The 21,965-nt window shown below is 45.4% G+C and overlaps 1 protein-coding gene across 1 annotated transcript in view; it reads right to left on the reverse strand.

Annotated features, from left to right (window-relative positions):
- Positions 1-14,061, reverse strand: part of EXT2 (exostosin glycosyltransferase 2) — an 88,389-nt gene extending 74,328 nt beyond the window's left edge. Inside the window, exons 1-5 of the mRNA XM_061997974.1 lie at positions 13,975-14,061; positions 11,080-11,639; positions 10,179-10,268; positions 5,423-5,539; positions 1,901-2,096 (exon numbers count right to left, since the gene is read on the reverse strand). Of these exons, the coding sequence (XP_061853958.1) occupies positions 1,901-2,096; positions 5,423-5,539; positions 10,179-10,268; positions 11,080-11,615 (939 nt within the window). The 5' untranslated portion in view covers positions 11,616-11,639; positions 13,975-14,061. The remainder of the gene's footprint in view (positions 1-1,900; positions 2,097-5,422; positions 5,540-10,178; positions 10,269-11,079; positions 11,640-13,974) is intronic.
- Positions 14,062-21,965: the final 7,904 nt, after the last annotated feature.

A 21,965-nucleotide genomic window follows, 5' to 3' on the forward strand; every position in this document is an offset into this window, starting at 1 on the left:
GAAAACACATTTTAACCATTGCCTCACTAGATTACACAGCAGCAGGTGGCAGAGACTCTAGGAAGGTCTGGGAGAGGAAAAAAAGAAGCAGCCCAGATGTGGACAGAAATGCTCATCTGCCCAGATAACCATTTTTCCTGTCTAGACAAAGGTTACTATAAATACATCTCCTCACATCACCACTGTTATCAGCCAGACATTCCAAAGGGAGATGCAGGGCTCTGCAAAGGAAAGTATTTTAACAATCTCAGCCTGTGCCAGCTCTCTTTTCAGTTATCATATAGAGCAAGATATAGATACAGATTCCCTGATTTGCTATCCTTGACCAATCCAGTCTGTATTTAAAGAAATAAAGCAAACAACTCTATTTTTTTCCTCTTTTTGGCTGAAACTTTAGGACTCAGAGTGACTCTCTCCTCCCTCTCCCCCTCCTCCACAAGGAATTTTAAACAGATTTCCTACAAAACATAACAGGAGGGGTGGAAACTTTGCCTTTCCTCAGCTTGTTTGTTTATTTTACCAGCGTTTCCTGAAGTTCAAGCCAGATTACATGCTGGTGGGCACAGCCAGAGCATGGTGGGCTGTGGCACAGCTCATTTCACCGCACTGTATGCCAAAGCACCTCTCTGTTAGTGAACAGACACAAGGCTCTCAGAACACTATCTAGCGTTACCTTCACCAACAAACCAAAAGGCCTCTGGAAGTTGGGCCAAGGCCATGAAACACATTTCACCTACAAGTTTTCATGGCTGCATGCTGCCAAGCTGCCTAACTCAGCCTGTCAGAGCTACACAGAGAATTTGGCAGGCTTTGACTACCACACTGCACATACTCCCTTTAAGTGTGCCACTCTTTTTTGCCCCTAAAATAAATCCACATACAAACTCTCTAAAGTTCATTTTAATCTTCCCTCCAATCAACAAAACCACCCTCTGTTCCAGGCTTCATCTAGCAAGGCCTGGACTGTTTTAGGTGAGAAATCAATCCCAAATTCACACCAGTTATTCTGGAGGGAGAAAATTCCAATGTTCTTTCCTAATTTTAAAGCAAATGATTTGGTCTGCCCTCCAAATGTTTTTCCTCCCAATCCTGCTGGATTTGGCAGTATCTTTGCATCATTTCTTAGAATTTGATGCCATTGTCATACGTAACTAGAAGACCACCATGACCAAGCTCATAAAGTTGTTATACATAAGCAGTGTTTTCAAACTGCAGTGCAGTCTGTGTATCAGTTTAACTGCACAGTAAGAATAAAGCTGGGATAGAATGTCCAAGCTAAGATAAATTTAACAGCTCCAAAACAGAGACAGAAAGCTGACTAAGTACAAATTTAGATAAAAGGCCTCATTTGGAGTCCTGTGTCCAGTTCTGGGCTCCCCAGCTCAAGTGAGACAGGGAACTGCTGGAGAGAGGCCAGCACAGGGCTACCAAGATGATCAGGGGACTGGAGCATTTTTCTGACGAGGAAAGGCTGCAGGGCCTGGGGCTGTTCAGCCTGGGGAAGAGGAGACTGAAGAAGTATTTAAAAGGTGAGTGTTGAGAGGATGGGCCAACGCTTTTTTCTGTTGTGGCCAGTGACAGGACAAGGGGTAACAGGCACAAGCTGGAACACAGGAAGTTCCACTGGAAGACGAGGAGAAACTTGTTTGGTGTTGAAGTGAGGAAGTCCTGGCACAGGCTGCCCAGGGAGGGTGTGGAAGCTCCTTCTTGGGAGGTCCCAAACCCACTTGGACACATTCCTGTTACCCCTGATGGAGAGGAACCTGCTTTAGCAGGGAGCTGGGCTGGATGAGCTCAGAAGGGCCCTTCCAGCCCCAACCATTCTGTGATTCTGTAAACAGGAACAGCTCCACACCTAAGACAGTCACCAAGGAGAAGTTTGCAGGAGAGACAGCCTTACCTGAAGCACTTGAGGATAATCAAAGATCTGATTCTTGTGACAGCGTTTGCGAATGGCAGGGACCCCATCTGATAGGTTTGTGCATTTGTCCAGGATCAGCACTGACTCCCCATTCTCAGCTTGAAGAGCTTCCAGCTCAGAGCGGTACTCTGGGTGCAGGGCCATTTGGGATGACAGAATGAAATACCTGCGAGGACTGAAAAACCACAGCCAAGTTACCTGACAGCACCCTGAGTTTACTTACAACACTTTTCCTTCCATCCTGGGAAAGCAGAGCTTTAAATGTGCTCACACTGTCAAGACCATATTTTCAGACAGAGTATAATGATGCAATAGAATCAAATCTTGGACAATATGTAGCCCAGCATTATTACAACTTTGAGTACCTCTGTGCTTGGAAAGAATGCTTATTGTACCAGAATAGGCACCTGCCTTATAACCTCTGTTATGAACTGAAATAAACATCATTTAGCTACATATTAAAATAGTTTGCTGCTGCTGCCAGGATTGTTTTTTCTTTTGTTTGGTGTTTGTGTGCTGCCATGAATGCTGCTGCTACTTTCTCATCCCATACATTTGCTCACTAATTCTGATTAAAATAAAATGCTAAACTGACAATTCAGCTATTCTGTGCTTATTTAGTCTTGATATGGTGACAGCAGCAACAAGACAAACTCATCTCATTAGCAGTGATTAAGTTCTGGCCCTTTCAGGCAACATAAAGGCACCATTACCAGGACAAAGCTGAAAGCTGATCCTATTTACTCTCAGCTCCCACCACATTCAAAAACCATAAATATTTCAAATGGGCCTTCATATTGAAGCCTTTCAAGACACTAATTGATACTGCAGGTAAAACACATGGAAATATGGTCTCAAATTAGGTGCTTACTGCTTCAAAAACTTACACTGTAATACTCATCCTCATCTACCTTAGCTGACCTGATTAAAAAGGAAACCAAACCCCACTACTCCTCACTGAAAGGAGACCACAGCGAGTGGCTGCCCTCATGCTGCCAAAAAACACAGGAAACACGAGGCCTATCTTTAATTTACAGCTATCTTTAATTTACAGCTCTGAAAACACATATAAACACTTTCTTTATAAAGTCAGACCTCTCTTACTGCTGTTCTCACCTCTTCTACTCATTTTCCTGCTGGTTACTTTAGTTGCTGCAATTAACAGATGAGACTTGCACAGAATTCCTTTTAGACATTCTTTTTCCCAAGCCTCCAGCCTCTAACTCTTGCTACCAGTAGCTCTACAGAAGTCATGTTTCTAGCAGAGGTGGATTTAAAATATTTTAAATACAACTAAAAAGAACAGTAAACCAAAACCCCTCAGTTCCTCTCTGTAAGAGGAAAAAAGGCTTTGCCTTGAATAACGGTAATGAATGCCTATAAGCAGCTAAAAATTATGAAGGTTTGTCTGTGTGTATGTTTAAAACCAAATTTTACTTGAAATTGTGATTATCCTGTGACACTCAACATCCAGCTATCAAATCTTGCTACAAAAGAAGGTATGTCCCAGCTGCCAGGACATAACCCAGTGGTGTAGTGGAACGTAATCCGTTGTCCCAGGCAAGCCTGAAGTCTGAGCATCGTTCCTTTGTCTCACTCCTCCAGCATAAAGCAAAAAAAACTGGGAATGTTTTCTCATTAGTAAAGCTAACTGGCTACTAGATGGTACTCTGGAGACCACAGTCTGTTCTACATCAAAAAAACCCCACAAAACAACAAACAATCCTACTTTAAGAGTGTGGAAGCTCCAACAGCTTCACTGAACGCAGACTTACGCATTGCATCAGCCTCCACGTAACAGTTAACCTTGCCCAAGCTAAAACCAGACATGCTAAAACCATTTAGCATGACTCCAAGGGCACGAAAAACATGCCTGTGTCTCTGTTGACCATCAGTTCTGATGCTGAAGTCTATCACCACGTTTGTGCTCTCCAGACAGAAACACAAAGCGCTCTTTCACTCTCTGACAGACTGTAATCATACTTGAGATCTATGAAGAATCAATTGGGATGCAGACAGATGTCCCTACACAAGTCTGGTCCAGAAGCATCACAAGCAGAAGTATAAAGGGTGTGAGCAAAGCAAAGCTCTCCTGCACAAGTGTGTCCTGATGTATCTTACTTGGAGCAGCCCAGAGCAACAGCAAGAGAATTGCCCTAACCAGAGAAGAAACTGAAGGCAAAGTACAACTACATTTCTATCCCATCATGGTGACACCCTTTAAATCATAATTTTCATCTTAAATAATATGTATTCTCTACAGGATCCTGTCAGAAAAAAGTGCCTAAAGTTTCTGCATTTCTTAACTGGACCTTCACAATCAGCAGACACATCACTTACCCCCACTGCCTCAGTCTGCTCATCTTTTAAACCATAACAGAGGTAAGACCTTGCTATAGTGAAACGTTTTCAGCTGTGTAATAAAGAGGTTTATAAAATATTAAAAGGGTAGTCTTTCACAATCAATTAAAACATACCTTCCATACTTCTACCTACTCTTGTTTTGAAGACATGAATGGATTAGAGAAACCACCTCTTCCCAGGGTAGCTGATTTTAAAGGCCAATTACATTCCCTGTTAAAATTAGTGCTTTATTTCCCACTTGTCTTGCTACAAGGTCAGGGAGGTTGTTTGTGTTTATGACTTACTCCACTACTTTTAAAAAGGCATTTTGAGCTCTGGAGATACATATTCCCATAACCAAATCAGGTCTCACTCTGCTTTTCATGAGCTAATACCACTAAGCCCTTTAAGGTGCATTCTACAAGAGCTTCTTGCCTTCAGAGCTGTACTGACAGGTTGCTTCTGTTCCAAACTCTCAATCTCGCTTTGAAAGGACTTCAGAACCACAAAAACACCTGAACTGATTTATGGAGAATGTATCCAGAAGACACACGTAGGTAAAGATCACCTCTCCCCTCCTGTTCTTGGAAGTTTAGGCTGGCTGATACTACCTGAGGCGATCACATTGATCCCTGTGATCCCTTCTGTCTCTTCAAAGTCACAATGGAGGTACAGCACACTTCTTTATCATTGCAATAGTGATCTTTGGCCCTTACTTTGCTTTTAAGTGCACTAAAATAAACTGTTTGAAGAAACCATTAGGTACTCTGTGTTGCTTTGAATGACTGCCCTGCTTTACTTACACTTTAAAGAAACCACAACTATTAATAATTACTTTTAATTATAGCTGAAATATCTTGTCAGCTCACTGGATATATTGAATCTAATTCTACTGGAAGCACTGCCATGCTCTCACATTTCACAGTTCAGTTTCTGGAGTGGGAAAAACAGAATCCTCCAAAAAAAATCCTCGGTTTGTACGTAAACCACACATTGGCAGAAGAGCAAAGGCCATTAGCATTGCAACCATCCTGAATTTTAACAGCAAGAGCTATTAAAAGCAACTCTTACACCAACAAGTGAGTAGCTACAGTTATATCTTATCAGCATCAATATTAAAAGTGATAAACTTGGTCCAGTTCATGGGACTTGCTTTACCCTGGTCCTCTTTCTGGCAGATCCACTTCCCCTGACAAGGGGCTGTAAACAGGAATGCTGACATCGTAGCCTTGCCGGTAGGTCCACGTGGAGAAGCCTCCACCAGCCAGAAGAGCTCTGAAAAAACACAAGAAAGTTACTTTAGATAGAGTAAGTATACCACTGGAACTTGGAGAGAGATTGTCATTAGCAGAACATCAAGAAGATGCATCCTCTGAGATGAGTTTTTCCCTCAGCTTAAATGCATTATTAATGATTTATACTAGTTAACATGTTCCTTGATGCCTGCACTAAAACAGGCTACAGCACAGCTTTCAAAGTGTTAAAGACAGGCTATATTTCAGACCCAAGTCCAGGTACAATAACCTAGTATTTTGGCAGCTTACAGTGACTCTGGCACACTGGAATCACTTGTAATTGTATGTTCAAAGATATCACACAAACTAGTGAAATTCATTTCATTTTTCCATTACACAAAAAAACCTGCCATGAACAGAAAACATGACAATGAGAACTCTGTGTGTTCTGAAAGTAACTTCTAATGGCAGAGGCTGCTTGGGACACTGTACTAGACACCATGGAAATCATCAAACATTGAGAAATGAACACGTAATTCAATCTCCCAACAGAACGACCCTGAGTTATTTGGGGCTCTTCCTAGATGAGACAACATTTTGCCACACAGAAGACCTTTAAGAAACAGAAGAGAACAATGTGTACAGGAGAAAGCAATGCAATATCCACAATGCCAGAAACAAAAAAATAAAAGGAGCTTGTTACAATCTCCTATCCCAAATCAAGCTTCTTTGAAACATACAGGTAGAGGGCATCATCTTTCCAGTTGACATTTCATGGCCAGTGACCAAGTAGCACCATGAACACATCACCCCATTTCCAAAAGAAGCTTAGGTTCAGCTTCTTTTGTGAGACTTCTCAAACAGCTGATCACACTTGCAGTCCTTTGTCACCAAACAGCAGAGTGGGCTATACTTTAAATTCCCCCAGGGATACTGAGTCTACTTAAGGTACCAGAAAAGGTAGTTTGGAGATAAATCCTTCTCCAATTCCAGTTTCTCTCCTTTACTGTGGAAAGAAGCAGAACACAAATCCACCACTACACTAGGCACTACAGAAAAGATCTTGAGGACCTGTACCCATTGTAGCAGCTATGATTACAGCCAAAGCCTGGCAATTACAAGCTTGCACGCTGTTACAGCTCAGATCAGGGCACGCATAGGTCTCACCAGCAATCAGAACAAAACGTCAAGGTGAGACTGGAAAAGGCACTGACAAGCCATTAGCTGATGTCTTTGTTTTCAGTTATCACTGAATGAAATCCTTAGTGTAGTGTTTGGAGAAGCAGGTTTTCCACAGCTGTTGCACAGCAGATTATTGTTATCCCTAATTATCATCCAAGAGCCATCATTTCTTCCCATGAGAACACGACACCCCAGATAACCAGCAGCATGTTCTGCCTCTTCTAAATCCCATCAGACATCCCATGGGATACCTCCCTTCCTGCTCTGACCTGCAGCACAGTTGTTCAGTGTTCAAACCCATGGCCACACTTTGCCATAAATGTGACTTCACCCAAGGAGTCAAGCAAGCAGCCCTAAATGTCATTTAAGAAGTTCTCTGACACTCCCAGGCTCTGGATGAGAGATGCATTTCAGCTTGATGACAATTACAAAATCAGAACAACTTGTCTTTTGTTACTCCTCACTCAGAACACAAACCATGGTAGAAGCAGAAACCAACTCGAGAACAGGATGATAAATCAAGTAGGTGCTGAGTGAGAATTTATGTTTCAAATCAAGTGATTATTTTGGATTCCTTTCCAATGCCCCTCTCTTTGGTGACACCTACAATACCGCTATGACTAGGTCTCACCCTTGAAGCTGTATGCTCTATGTCTTACCCATATTAACTCAGTTACAAACAGGGAGGAAAAAATTGGCTCAGGTGTTGCTGTTCTTGCACCTCATATCCCCCTCCTCTTCTTTTGACTCCCTCCCTAATTGGGAAACTACAACCAGATTGTTTTAATTGGATCCGGGGAAAACGTGACAGCACCTCATCAGCCTTGAGAAAGCAGGTGTGTGTCGTGCAGACTTTTACCTAAATAAACCCACAGGGAACCAACACCAGTTAAATAACTCCACTCATATTTTCATTGTACAGTGCAGTAATGGAGTAGAGATATTAACTCCTAATGTACTCAAGACAAAAATCTTTAAATTGCATTGATTAGTGAGGAATGAGCCTGTTCCTGAGTAACTTTTCAGTTATGGTTCCTTCTTTCTCTCCAGGAAGTGCCCCAACTGGTCTGTACTCTGAATGTTTCTGCCCAGCTGCCATTAGCAGCAGCTCTCTGCCAAACTTCACAAGTCCCTGAAACCCAATTCATCAACTGAAGCAGCATGAAAAAGTATCTTTGCTCATATGTTCAATTCTACAGCTACAGGGTAGGAAAGAAATCCTTTCATCCTCACTATTGTACCAAATTCAATGGCACTTATTAACAAATAATAACGAGCTTCACTTTTAAATAACCATGGCAGGAGATTACATATGTTATGGCAGCTAACACCAGCAACATGGCCTCCATGCCCACAAGGCAGTTCCATCTTTGGAACCACAGAATAAAAGTGCTTTTACGCTGTCTTTGGAAACTGGATTTAAAGGTTGAATAAACAATCCACCCCTTCGTGAGGTAACTTAGCCAAAGACTTTTCCAGATGTAAAAATGTTGTATAACTGAATTCCCCTTTATGTATCAGGCCTTATTTTACCTGGATTCATTTTCTGCAGCAAATGAACTCTATTAAACCTCATGATCCACTACTGTTTGGCAAAGTACAATCTCCAAGAGGCACTGAAAAGAGAGGGAAGGCCATGCTCCCTTTGCAGGCTTCACCAATGTCACCTGAGCATTTGATGAGGAATCCACAAAATCCCACAGTCTTTCTGGAGTTGTACTGGTAGGGCTCAGACCAATCATTCAAACCCATTTATTGCAGCTGCAGCCTCTCACCCTGTGATGCTACAACCAACCATTCTTCCCACTTTGTCAGCTGCTCACTCCCTAACATGCATCGACATTGTCAAACTGAGAGAACAAATCCAGGTCGCGTGTTCTGTTAGACATGAACTAAGATCCCCAAAGGTCTCTAAGATCATACTGCAGCACTCAGGCCCTTGGCAGGACTAGATCCACATACTACTGACTTTTTCACAGCTCCCTTGTGCTCCTGTGACCTGTAGGACGGGCTCTGTGCTACCCTAAATACAATCTGTTGTCTGCTTCCAAAAAGTCGTTTCCGTTTTTTCCCCAAGTACTGTTACTCCCTGTTATGTATTACAGCTGCAGAGTGAAGCAGTCAGGCAAGGTACAACTGCATCTGTATGCCAAAAAAGATTCTGATTTTTTTAACAGAAAATACCTACCAAAATAATACATTCCCTGCATATTAAGCCAAGGCACAGAGGCCAAATATAAATGGACATTTGACACAAAACTGTTTAAAAAAAAAAACAGTTTTAACACAAAAACATTTTAAAAACCAGAGTGTAGTGTAAGAAATCTAGTGCATGAAATTAATAACTCCACTTCTTTGATAGACACGGGCATCCACAAACACTCGATCCATTCCATTAAACAGAGCACTGTCAAATGAAATCACCCTTAAGTACCATCGACCCTTAGATAGGAAACACACGTATTTCCTAACACATTAACAGGTTTGGTTACACAAGAATGATGCTTGACTGCCCTCTTCAGGCTAACCCAAAACCCATTTCATACAGAGACGTGAAAAACTACAGCCTTCACTGTAAAATAAAGCAGTAAACTTACTTTTTTAAGAAGTCCAGAAAAAATAACATGTTGTGGTTTTAAAACAGGATGTTTTAAATCCACTTTGGTGCAAAGAAATCAAGATATACTCCATACACAACCATCTTTACAAAGATCCCATACCTCAGGCAAGATTTTGTTAATATTTGGCAGCAGGAAGTTAAACCTTGACTTTCAAGAGAGAGACAGGCTATACAGGACCTAACTCAGCACAACTAAGCACACACAGGCTAATCTAGCAGGAACGTGTTCAGTAACAGCATCCAAGCTGAAGTTTGTCCTACTCGTATTTCAGTTTTCTTTGCCCTACAACCTCCCTTCCTCTTTCAAAAGCAAACTACTCTGCAAGTGACAACCAAGCTGGGGATTCAGGCCTTTTAAGTTTCTGGCAAATATCTTCAAAACACACTTGCCAGAGGATAACTAAGAGCATTTGTCAGATTAACTAACACAGTGTAATTGTTAAGTTAACAAAAAGTATTGAAGTTCACCACAGCCTTGTCAAGCAAAGCAGCTGCTTTAAAGTGCCCTTGGAGCATCTGACTTCTATCAGGAAGCTGCAGCTACAATCACTTTTGAACTGCTAATGTGCATCAAATGGGACACTCCATAATGCATTCAGGTTCACCAGCACTGACCTCAAGATACCCCATCCTTACAGCAAAGCCAACAGTTAAAAGCAAATGCTGTAAGCCACATCCCACATAAAGTTGCCAGATTTCAAGAGCAAACACTTGTCCTGTACAAGACAGGGACTTCTCTACTTTTTGAAAAGAGAGGAAATCATATTTCAGCTCTGTAAAGGCCAAGGAGAACATCCTTTGCCATCAGCTGAGCTTTTTGCTTCTTTAATGGCACTTAAACACAGGCTTGCACATTCAAACACAGCAAAGCACATACCTGTCTCTAGGAACATCAAGGGCAGTGTTATAATCTGGTGGCCCCCCTGGCAGCATATTGAAGAGCAAGTGATTTGTGCCTCGATCCCATCTAAGGCAAAAGAAGCAGACAAGGATCAGAAAGGTGTTCTCAACACATGGATGGCAAATTCTGTCAAAGCCTAGTGCTGGCATTAACCCACTGCATCCTCCCCTCCTGCCTTGAGTTTTCTCCACTTCATGCTCTTTAAATTGAGCCAGCAAATCAAACATGAGCCAGCAATGTGCCTTCATGGGCAAGAAGGCCAGTGGCATCCTGGAGGGCCTCAAGAAGAGTCTGGGCAGCAGGTCGAGGGAGGTTCTGCTCCCCTTCTCCTCTGCCCTGGTGAGGCCTCATCTGGAGTCCTGTGTGTCCAGTTCTGGGTTCCCCAGCTCAGGAGAGACAGGGAACTTCTGGAGAGAGGCCAGTACAGGGCTACCAAGATGATCAGGGAATTCGAACCTCTCTCTGAGGAGGAAAGGCTGTGGGCTGAGGCTGTTCATCCTGGAGAAGACTCGGGGGGGATCCCATTAACACTTACAAGTGTTTGAAAGGTGGATGTCAAGAGGATGAGGTGACACTTTTTTCTGTTGTCTCCAGGGACAGAACACAGGATAACAAACAAAAGCTGGAACACAAAAAGTTCCACTTAAACATAAGAAAAAACTTGTTTGGTGTTGAGGTGAGGGAGCCCTGGCACAGGCTGCCCAGGGAGGGTGTGGAGGCTCCTTCTTGGGAGGTTCCCAAACCCACCTGGACACGTTCCTGTGTGACCTGATGGAGGGGAACCCGCTTTAGCAGGGAGTTGAGCTGGATGAGCTCTGGAGGACCCTTCCAACCCTCACCATTCTTGGACTCTGTGACATTCACACATAGCGAGTACCTGGATAACTGTGCCAAGGCCTGAGCTGTCTCCTTGATGCGGAGCGCGTTCTGATTGAGGACATCGATGGATGGCACGAAGAGACAGGCCCGGCTGACATCGTCGGTGTAGAACTCGCTGTCAGAGATGGCTGTGAGCAGCTCGTTGTACTCCCGGGAAATGGTGCTGCTCACCGCCGTCCCGTACTCATCCATGTACTTCTTCAGTGAGTAGATGTACACCTTGATTTTGTTTTTGGGGTTGAAGCCACAGCGATAGACATCGAAGCAGGTGTGCATCCTGCAGCTGAGGTCTCCCCGCTCAGGAATGGGGCTGTCAGCAGGAAGCCTGACCACAGGCACATCGTGGACGCTGCGTTTTTCAATGGTCCAGTCACTGGATGACTCAATGGAGTGAGGCCAGAACTGGAACACTCCTGTGGCAATCAGGCCAAGCAGAACTATGGAGAAGAGGGTGATGTAGTAGATGCGGTGTTTGGTTTTCATCCTCGGGATGAGGGCTGGACCCCGGGTGTTGTATTTGGCCGACGCACACATAATGGAATCAATTATCTCTTGTCTCTAGGAAAGATGAAGACGGAGTTTAGGACAAACTCTGGAAGAGATACACAGTTATCACAATGCAGAGGAATCCCAGAATGGTGGGGTTGGATGGGCCCTCCAGAGCTCATCCAGCCCAACCCCCTGCTAAAGCAGGTTCCCTTCCATCGGGGGGCACAGGAACATGTCCAGGTGGGTTTGGGAACCTCCTGAGAAGGAGCCACCACACCCTCCCTGGGCAGCCTGGGCCAGGGCTCCCTCATCCCTACAACAGAGAAGAAACATTCAGTTAACAGATTCTTTGCCTTGGCAGATTACAGTAAAATTTCTTCAGATGTTCATGTGTCCCAGCAGGACACATGATGCCAACTGAGACCATCGCTTGGCAACGACAACCTGAGGCTTATCCGCTGGGCCTGGCTGTAAGGGAACGATTTTGGCCAGTGAACAATCCCGAGGCACAAGAGGACACAGTAAGGAGGAGGAACAAATCTCATACACTACAGAAGCAGCAAGTCTTTACAGTGCCACTCCATCTACATCTCAGTATAATCATAGTGAGTACTAATGCAAAAATGGAATGCTCATCTACAAATTATGAATAACAACCTGGATGGATAACCCTGGCTTATAACAGGGCATGACTTTTGTATCATGATACTGCTTCTGATGCAAAAGTTCTTTCCAACTGAATTTTTGAGAAGCCTCATCACATCCAATCCTGTGTGACCCACTCTAGGTGGTCCTGCTCTGGCATGGGGGTTGGACTGGATGAGCTTTTAAGGTCCCTCAATTCTGTGATGATAAACAGAAAGGAATTAATTTGTTCTCTCTGTTAATATGCCTTTGGGGGCAAAAAAAAAAGTGGTCTACGAGGTGCTGCTGCAGCCACATTAAGAAAAACCTTTAAATACTAGTTCATTGTAGCCTGAACAGTACTCGTAGTGAAAAAGAGGATGTGATATAAGATATCATGGAGTCACACAACTGTCAACATTTCTCTGACAGATTTTTCCATGCCAAACTGTGGTTCCAGCAAGAGGCAATTTATATTAACTACAGACTGAAGAACCAGCTACTTGTTGCATGCAAAAAGCCAAAATAATTCCAACCTGAACTCTCCAGAGCGGGAGCTTGTGAAATGTAGTAAGGGAGATTTTCCTGAAGAAGAATGTGGATGGAATCATTTTGTGCTTTCCTTCAGGACAAATGAGACAGTTTTTTGCTTTGGGAGCAAGAAAGTCTGACAGTCAGTAGACAACGACCATGACTAAAACAAGTATCTATAAGGAATTAAATGAGCTCTATAACAGATTGTATTATGTTTACTTGGTGGTTATTAACAAAAGACTGTGGGGTAGCTAATGCACAAAGTGACTGCACTTACAGCAGGACAAAAACAATCTCAGGAATAATAAATATTCTACTTTTAACAGGTGCTCCATTAATTTACATTCACACTGTGATTCTGGAGACAGCTTTTAAAGCCTGCTGCACAAAACAATACCTGTGATGCTGTTATCAGGATAGGTGCCAGAACACTACATTACTACCAGATTCATAGTTAAGACCTTACCACAAGCTTCTGACTGTTAACCATGTAATTCCTCCTTGCTGATCAAGCACCAGAACCACTTACATGGTGACAGACATTACACATTAGCAGCAAGGATTTGAGTCACTCAGCAAAGTCGTCCAAACCCAAAGCCTGGGAGGGTGGAAAACCTCCATGCAACGCAATTCTCCATTCATGGAATCGTTTAACCACATTGACACAACTCACCGTTCACTTAGGCAACCTGCAGGCACAAGACAAGGTCTGTCGGCCTTTGGTGTACCGGGGGTAATGGAAATACGACACAGCCGCTGAAGGGGCGGCACAAAAATCAGAGGACGGAGCGAAAGTGCACACAGATGTCTTTCGGGACGGGGGGGGATGGATGGAGGGGGACACGGGGGGTGTGACACTGCATCGGGAGGGCTCAGGTTGGTCCGAGGGTTTTCCTTGCTTATCCACAGCAGCGAGCAATGGGCAGCTGGAGAGCGACAAGGGGTGAGGAGACAGCAGGCAACAGGCGAAGGACAAGGGGCGAGGGGGCAAGGAAGGGGCGAGGGGGCAAGGAAGGGGCGAGGGGGCAAGGAAGGGGCGAGGGGGCAAGGAAGGGGCGAGGGGGCAAGGAAGGGGCGAGAGGGCAAGGAAGGGGCGAGAGGGCAAGGAAGGGGCGAGGGGCTGCGGCTCGTCGGAGCGTCGGACGGCCGAGGCTGCCGGTCAGGCCCTTGACAGCCCAACCCAGTCCGGCCCGGCTCAGGCCGCGGGCCCGGCGCCAGGCCAGGTCGAGCTCCGCCGCACACTCACCTCCGGCCGCAGTGACTCGGGCCGCGCCGCCCGCTGCCGGCAGCCGCCGCGGGGCGCGGGCTCGGGCGGGCTCCCGCCGCCTCCGTCCCCTCACGCCGCCGCCCGGGCCCGGCAGCGGCCGCCCGCGCACGCGCCGAGCCCGCGAGCCCCGCCACACAGAGCGCCGCGGCCCGGCCGCGCCAGCCCGAGGCCGCCCCCGCGCGGCGGGAGGGCGGAGCGGCGGCGGGCCCGGCCCTTCGTCACCCGCCGCGGCACCGAGCCCCGAGGGAGGGCAGCAGGAGCGCTGTGCTCCCAACTGCAGGCGTTTCCAGGCGACGGCCCTGCCTGCTCCTCATAGCCTCAAGCTGCCCCAGGGGAGGTTTAGACTGGAGCTTTTTCCCTGAGAGGGTTGTCAGCCCCTGTGCCAGGCTGCCCAGGGAGGTGGGGGAGTGCCCGTCCCTGGAGATATTGCAAAGCCGTGGAGCTGCGGTGCTGAGTGCCATGGGGTAGTGGTGGGCTTGGCAGGGTGAGGGGTTGGACTCCATGAGCTTAAAGGTCTTTTCCAGCTGTAATGATTCCATGGTTCTCCCTCACACTCCAGCCAGCACCACTCTCCCTCTGTTCAGCCCCCTGCAGGCTCCCCACTCTGGCTCCTCTCCCTTCCCTCCTCTCTGAAGCTGCTTTGGGGAGTTTTCTTGCTTGCCGGTGACTTTTTGCACAGCATGGCACAACAATGGCCCCATTGCAGTGACTGAAGCTCATCTGCAGGGTCTGGGAAGGCCTCTCCTGATGAAGGGACACTTCTGCCAGCAAGAGTGCTGGAACAGTGTGTGTGTGTTTATCTGGGTGTACCAAATTTGTACTAACGAGCTGCCACTACCCTAGTTTTCCCTAATTTACATTCCTGGCTCACTTTCTCCCAGCTCTGCTTGCGGCCTTTCTCATTGACCAAGGACTTTTGGGTCACACGTCTCTTTTCAATCTGCAGGATCACTTAAGAAAAAGCCCAAACCTACACCTTTCTCAAGCTCATACCTTTCCCAAATCCCTCTGAAGAGTAACTTGAACCAACCTTTCTCCTGACTGAAGGCAAAGCAGGACAAATGTATTGCACAAAACTCCACCTGTGTGGCAATCACAGACATTGGTTTCATTCCCCAAAACAGGAGCTGACTCTGTAGGCAAACTGACCCTCTGCAGAAAAAAGCCATACAAACACAAACACACACAGAGATGACTTTATATCTCACACCTGTGAACAGTTCTCAGCTGTTTCCTGGCTCTCCTGCCAGTCTGAGGACAAGTATGGGCTGTTTTGTAAAGCTTCATGTCTCTTGGGAATGCAGCCATGGAGTTACCAGAGCTCAGCAACATCCTGCTGTGCTAACTTCTCTTACTGCAGTCACCTGATTTCTGCTCCAGAAGCATCTCCAGGCTGCTACGGGCTTGCTGCTGCCTGGGATACAAGGCAGGCAGCTCTACTCCTATACTGTAATCTTTGATTGGTTAAAAGATTCTTACCAATTATATCTCACGGTGTCACCTTTTGCTGGCCTGAAATGTATGATTCCCCTCTTTGATTTTTCTTGTCTCCATTTTCATATACTTGTATCTTATGTACAATGGTGAGGGGATGGTGTTATTATCCCATAATGTGTGTGTGAAAGGATGGGGTCTTTGTACCTCTCCCTGCTCTAAATTGAGCCTTTCTCTCTCACACAGACATGGTGTAGTGTCCTTGAGCAGACCTAAGACCTGGGGCTGTTTTGTCTGTAGAAGACTGAGGGGGGAATCTCATAAACACTTACAAATACCTAAAGGGTGGGTGTCAGGAGGATGAGGCAACAGTTTTTTTATGTAGTGCCCAGTGACAGGACAAGGCATAACAGGGCACAAGCTGGAGCTCAAGGAGAAACTTGTTTGGTGCTGAGGTGAGGGAGCGCTGGCACAGGCTGCCCAGGGAGGGTGTGGAGGCTCCTTCCCAAACCACCCTGGACAAGCTCCTGTGCCCCCTGATGGAGGGGAACCTGCTTTAGCAGGGAGGTGGGTTGGGTAAGCTCTGGAGCGCCCTTCCAACCCCCACCATTCTGGGATTCTATGATTCAGTGACTGTCAGCACTGGGTTTGTTCCTTTTCACTTTGCCTGCCCTTGGGAAAACTGCTTCCTGCCAAGGCATCCACACACACACGCACAGAGACAGCTTGGTGCTCCCACAAGAAAGGAGAAGCACTGTCACTGCAGAGCTGCTGCTTCTTTCTCTCAACCTCTTCTCACACACGTTGCACAGCAGGTGATGCAGCATTCTCAGACTGACTGCTACCTGTCCGTGGCATTCAAAGCCAGGAACAGAAAGGATTTGCAGACCTTACAGCCTCCTTTCTGAGCACTAGAACTGTCTTTTTCCTCCTCCCTAGGGCAAGTTACTGGGGTTTGTTAGAGCACATAATGTTTCTGGATTTAACCCATCAGTTTGACACTGCTGTGTTCACAGGCAGGAACTCTCCGTCTGGAGGGTGAAGGGACTGTGTCTGATATTGTGAATTGAAAAGGGCAGCATTCATGTGCTGGGGCTGCTGGTATTTCTGTAGCCATGGGACTCATCGGTGTGCATGTGACCCAGCTGGGGAGGGAGGCCACAGCCCTGTCCTGTGATGGGAACACTGGCTGGGCCACATGTGGCCAGGGGCTACCAAGCACAGCCTGCAGAGCCCACTGATGCCTTCCCAGCCACCCTGCTCTGCTGGGGTGGGGGGAAAGGGCAGCAGATCTGTCATGGCTGAAATACAGAGGCTGTTCCACCCCTGTAGAAAAATTTAGAAAGCAGTGCAATTTTATGAACAGCTAGAATTACAGAAATACAAGCAGCATCAGCTGTTTTGTTTCAAAATAGCATGAAAAAATGGAGGCTGTAGTCTGTTTCGATAGAGATTCCCCTGAAAGCGCATCAGGGAGCGTGTTTATATTCCAGTGATGTAGCTAAGCCAGACAAGTCTGCAGCACAGGCTCTATTTTTAGACTCTGGGTTGCCATTTATAGCTTGTAAAAATATTCATCAGCATCTGGATAACAGGCTATCCATTTTTATAAATGCACAAGAGAAGTCAGATATTTCATGTCCCTTTGCTTTGCCCTTTTATGTTCTGCCTTGTGTGACAATTTTTGGGGGGATGGAGGTCACCTGGGAATTTGTTTTTAAGGGCTCTACACCATCCATTTGCCTGCTGTTGCATACAGCATCATGTATTTTCTGCTGGGATGATATAGAAGAGAAAGAAATGCTCCAGGAGCCTTTTTGCTGCTGCATCTCCACCTTTGTAAAGCAGCTGCATGTGAGATGATTGGTGCTGCAGTGCTGGCAGCAGCATATTCTGAAAACACCTCTGGAACAGGAGGAGATCATTTTACAAGGCAGATATGAAGGGGGGAAAGTAATGGCTTTGGAGGGGAGGGCTGGGGAAGTTCCACCTTGTTCTCAACCTGTGGCATACCAGCACTAAAAAAATCAATCACAGCTCAATTTTGTCTTCTGAAAGCTTATTTAATGGCTGCTACTCATGTGTAAGGTGCTAGGCTAAATGAAAGTTTCTAGAATGAGAAGGGAAAGCAGGGTATTTGTAACAGCCAGGTCATTACCTTGCTTCACTCTTTTGGTTTATGCCTTGCAACCAAATGATACCCTTATTAATATCAGTTGAGCTTATAATTAGTCAGATCAATAAGCTGTCTCTAGCAGCCAATTGCAGGGGTTTATCTGTCTCTTGAACCAGCCCATTGTACACGTCCAGTGCTGCTGGTTTGTGACTGATGGTGCTGGTCAATACAGGCATCTGTAACTCAACATCCTCTATCCCCTTCTTAAAAGGAAAAAGAAACATAAATGTGCTTTGGAGGTTTGCTGCTCTAGCTCCCACTGAAGGGTGTGAGATATGAGGGGTCTCAGTCAGGCGAGTGCTCCCTCCCTTCAGACAAGCTGTAAGGTGGCAGAAGCACACAGATAGAAATGCTCTGCCAGTGTGCATTCTCCTCCCTCCCTAAAGCTTTCAGCTGTCACGGTTTGCAGATGCATTAATCTTTAATCAATTGAATGTTTTCTGCAGCAAAGTATTCAGGGAAAGAACAGGTCACGACAAGGCTCCGCCGAGAATAACTGAGCCCTCCGCGCACGAGCTTGTGCCATCAGACCTTGCTGGAGAGCAGCAGGGAATAGAGGGCTAAAAATAGCCTTTCCTTGCAGTGTTTTTCCAGACTATTTTTGATTCTCCATTTTGATAAGGTCGACTGGCTGTTTGCTAAAAATAACCCATCCCGGCAAACTGAGGACAAAAAGTAGAGTTATTTATAAGCACCTCGGGCTCTTCAGTGCATTTGTCAGCTGCAGATAATCCAGAGTCTTGCCATCCGTCAGTTGCCAGTGGTTTATGTAAGTCAGTAATAAATAAAGCATTAATTGGAATGTGGAAGGAGTCTATCTGGCAACTCTGATTTTCTCAGATGAAATAGACATCACTTTGTACATTTGTCCTTGTAGGTTACCTTGCCCCGTTCTTTATGATGCAGCCTGAATTGCTTCAGAAAGGACCAAAACCACCTCCTGCTCAAGTCAGCCAAGCTTACAAAAATGGCTGCATGTGCAGCTTTACCCTTTTGCACACCTGGATACTTCAGATATCAAGATTTTCAGGGGTTTGTGATTCATGCAGCTTCCTCCCCAGAAGGTATTTTATCCACAAGAAGGAAGGGTTCTTTTTCTCCAGCCCTTGTGTGCCACCATCTACCTGCTGAAATGAAATCACCGCTGTGTTGGCAGCATGAGAGTGACAAAGGGATGCTGTATCCAAGGAACTGGAGGAGGACTGCAGAAGAATCTTCAGTAGAAATGATAATTTGACCTTGAGGCAGGTTTTAAGAAGCTGGGTGGTTATGGGGACAAGGGGAAAAACACAGCAGCAAGCCCAGCTGTAGGCTCTGTTGGATGCCTTCCAATAGAGAAAGACAACAATTAAGGTAATTGCATTTGTCTAGATAAAACCCCCTATCACACAGTACATTTGAGCAGCTGCCCCTCTTCAGTTAAGGCAGAGAGGAATTATTAGTGAGTATTTTCACTGACAGATACTTTGCTTGGGATCTGCAAGGGTAAACTCACCTTCCCAGATTCATTCCTTCAGCATGCATGAGCCTTCACAAATGTTTTCTGCAACAGGCCCCACCTATGCTGTTTGCTTAACTGCAGTCACACACATGTGCATACTTTGGAGATTCCCCCCTCCCCTCAGGAGCAGATCTGAAGTGTCTCTTAGGGAAGTCTCTATGGAAATTCCCACCTCTAGCCTAAAAACACTGAACATTTCTCTGGAGTAGTGTGAGAAGGGGGGAAAAAGAGAGAGAGACTGGAACATGGCAGGGGCCATGAAACCATCAGGATCCTGTCTGTGCTCAAATTAATGATAATCTGAGTACAACATTTCTATGCAAAGTGGGGTTTTTTTCAGCTTGTTTGGATTAGGGTGGACCTGAGCAACAAAGGTCCAGTGCAGTGTTACAAACCCATCTTGCTGGCATGTTTTATTTTTGCTGAAATGCAGCCATCTAAAAACATACAGATCTGACGGACTTCATCATTTCAGGTACTGCTCTGCTTGCTTGTTGCTTGATAGGTTTGGTAAAAGAAAGAAATGTGGAGCATTAGTAATAATTATGATGAGAAACAGTGAACAGAGAAAACATCCAACATGGAGGTAGCAGAAGGAACAAACTATTTGTACAGGCAGAGCCTGTGTTTCTTGTGTCAGAAAGTAAGAGTGGATTTAAGTTCTATACATGTATATACAGGAGTTTCTAAGTGTTCACCAATTATTTACAACTAATAAAGGCCATTTTTGTAATCAATGGGGTCTGTACAGTCAAAAAGACTGTTGTTTATTCCAACAGCAGACTCACCCCATCACACTTCTCTCCAGCCTCATTTCCAGCTGGATTTTGAGTCTCTGTGCCCAAGCTGTTCCTCAGTGGCCATGTCCTCAGGCAGGTGTTAAACCTGAAAAAAAGATGGGAAAAATATCCCATGCAACAAAGTGTGTGTCTGTCCTGTTATTGTGAGTTATAGCCAGCTCAGCTGGAAGTGACCATGAGCCATATGACCTTAGCTGTGAGGGTTCTGAAAGTGTGTTACACCCTCTTTCCTACAGCAAGGTGTGCTTTAGAGCTGCTCTCACACCCAGACAGAGCAATAAACCCACTTTCCCAGCAGTAAACAGATGTGAAACATACTCCAATCACAGGAGTGACCAAAACACCGAAAGAGGAGAAAATGAGGAGTAATTAATGGGTTGAGATTGTTAATGGTTGGGCATGATGACCTTAAAGATCTTTTCTCACCTAAATGACTCTGTGATAGGAATCCCCTCATGTACCATTTCAACTCATGCCTGTAAAGTCTTACCTGGTTCTTCATTTCAAAGAGCTTTCTCCCTAGGTTTTTGTTGCTCAGCCCCTCCTTGGGTTGGATAAAGAAGAGGGAGCAAGCCAGTTAAGTCCATTTGTGGCTGGCTGTACGTCACACCTCCCATTCCGTTCAGGAGAGCTGTCCTGTGCCACAGTTTGCTTGTGGAGACTCAAGAGCAAATGGAAAGGAAATTCTAATAATCAAAGAATGTACTTATGAAGATTGTACATGGACAAATGGCAAACTAATAAGCAAATCTGATGCTTGTAACTATCAATTATCTTCCCAGTCACCTTCCCAGTCCTGCCTCATCACTGGCATCTGAGAGAGGGACCAGTTCCTTTTAACAGCTGCTACATCCAGCACCAGCTTGTCCTCAGCCACTGGTCACACTCTCCTCACTGTCCATCACCTCACCAAAGTGCAGGACTATTAATTATTTGCTGCCTGTACCTTAGTTAAGTTGGTTTATAACATGCTTCTGTCACTCACTCTGACATGCCCATCTGCCCAAATCAGCAGTGTCCAGGAACTGAACCAACACAGCCACAATGGTATCGCTGTGAGCCACCAATCACCAACATCCCACTTCGCAGAGCAACTAAAATGAATGAAGAGCCAGTGATTGAACCAAAGGATAATCCGAATTTCCTGTTAATTCTCAATGCAACCCTTCTCCTAAATGACCTACTGAGCAGAGATCTGAGCAAGGTGCATAGATTTCATGGGACCAAGGATTTTTTTTTCCTTCCTTTCCACTCTCACAGTGGAGGCTTGATCAGAAGACTAGATGGTGGTTCTCCACTTGTGATCAGCAAATTCCAACTGCTTTGACAGCACAGAACTTAGCCTAACTTTTATCTTTCCCCTCTCTAACTCATTATACAAACAGGTTCCATAGTGCAACCAGGATGAAACTTGGTTAGCATTGGAACAAATTTCAGGAGAAGAAAGGCACTTCCATTCAGTTTTCACGGGTCATTTCCTTGAACTCTGGATTAATATGTATGCAGGAAAAAAAATCCCAGCTTAAATTCCTTTAAGATACTTAAAAATTTATAGTACTAGAAATTAAAGAGCTTTGTGCCTGTGAAAGAAGCTTTCCAGCTGAAATACTTTATCACCTTCGTACAGGAAACAGTGTCTTTTAAAAGGGAAAAGAAAGGAAGGAGACTGAAGAATACTGTTTAGTCAAAAACCTCCTCTGCAGATTGGCAAACACAGCTAAAAAATTGCCTTAATTACCCTGGTAATGGTGGAAGGTGCTACCATGGAAACCTGTGGCAGCAGAAGCAGCATTCTCTGTGTTATCCTGCCAACATCCCTCACTGTTGACCAGAAGGGATGACTTCCAGGAACAGTAAGGCTGTAGAAGAAATGTCTGCTTTTGATTGCCCCTCCATTCTTAGCTCTCTCATGGACACTGCCAAGAGGCTGATGGATCCTGTTTATTTACATGAAAAAAGAAGGATGGAAACAAAACTGGGCAGTTCACTGCCCTAGGGTGATGGGTGCTGTCTGATCTGAGGTTAGACTGGAAAACAACTCCAAGTGAAGAGCTTCACA

Source organism: Colius striatus, chromosome 6 (genome assembly GCF_028858725.1).
Source record: "Colius striatus isolate bColStr4 chromosome 6, bColStr4.1.hap1, whole genome shotgun sequence".
NCBI classification, from domain to species: domain Eukaryota; kingdom Metazoa; phylum Chordata; class Aves; order Coliiformes; family Coliidae; genus Colius; species Colius striatus.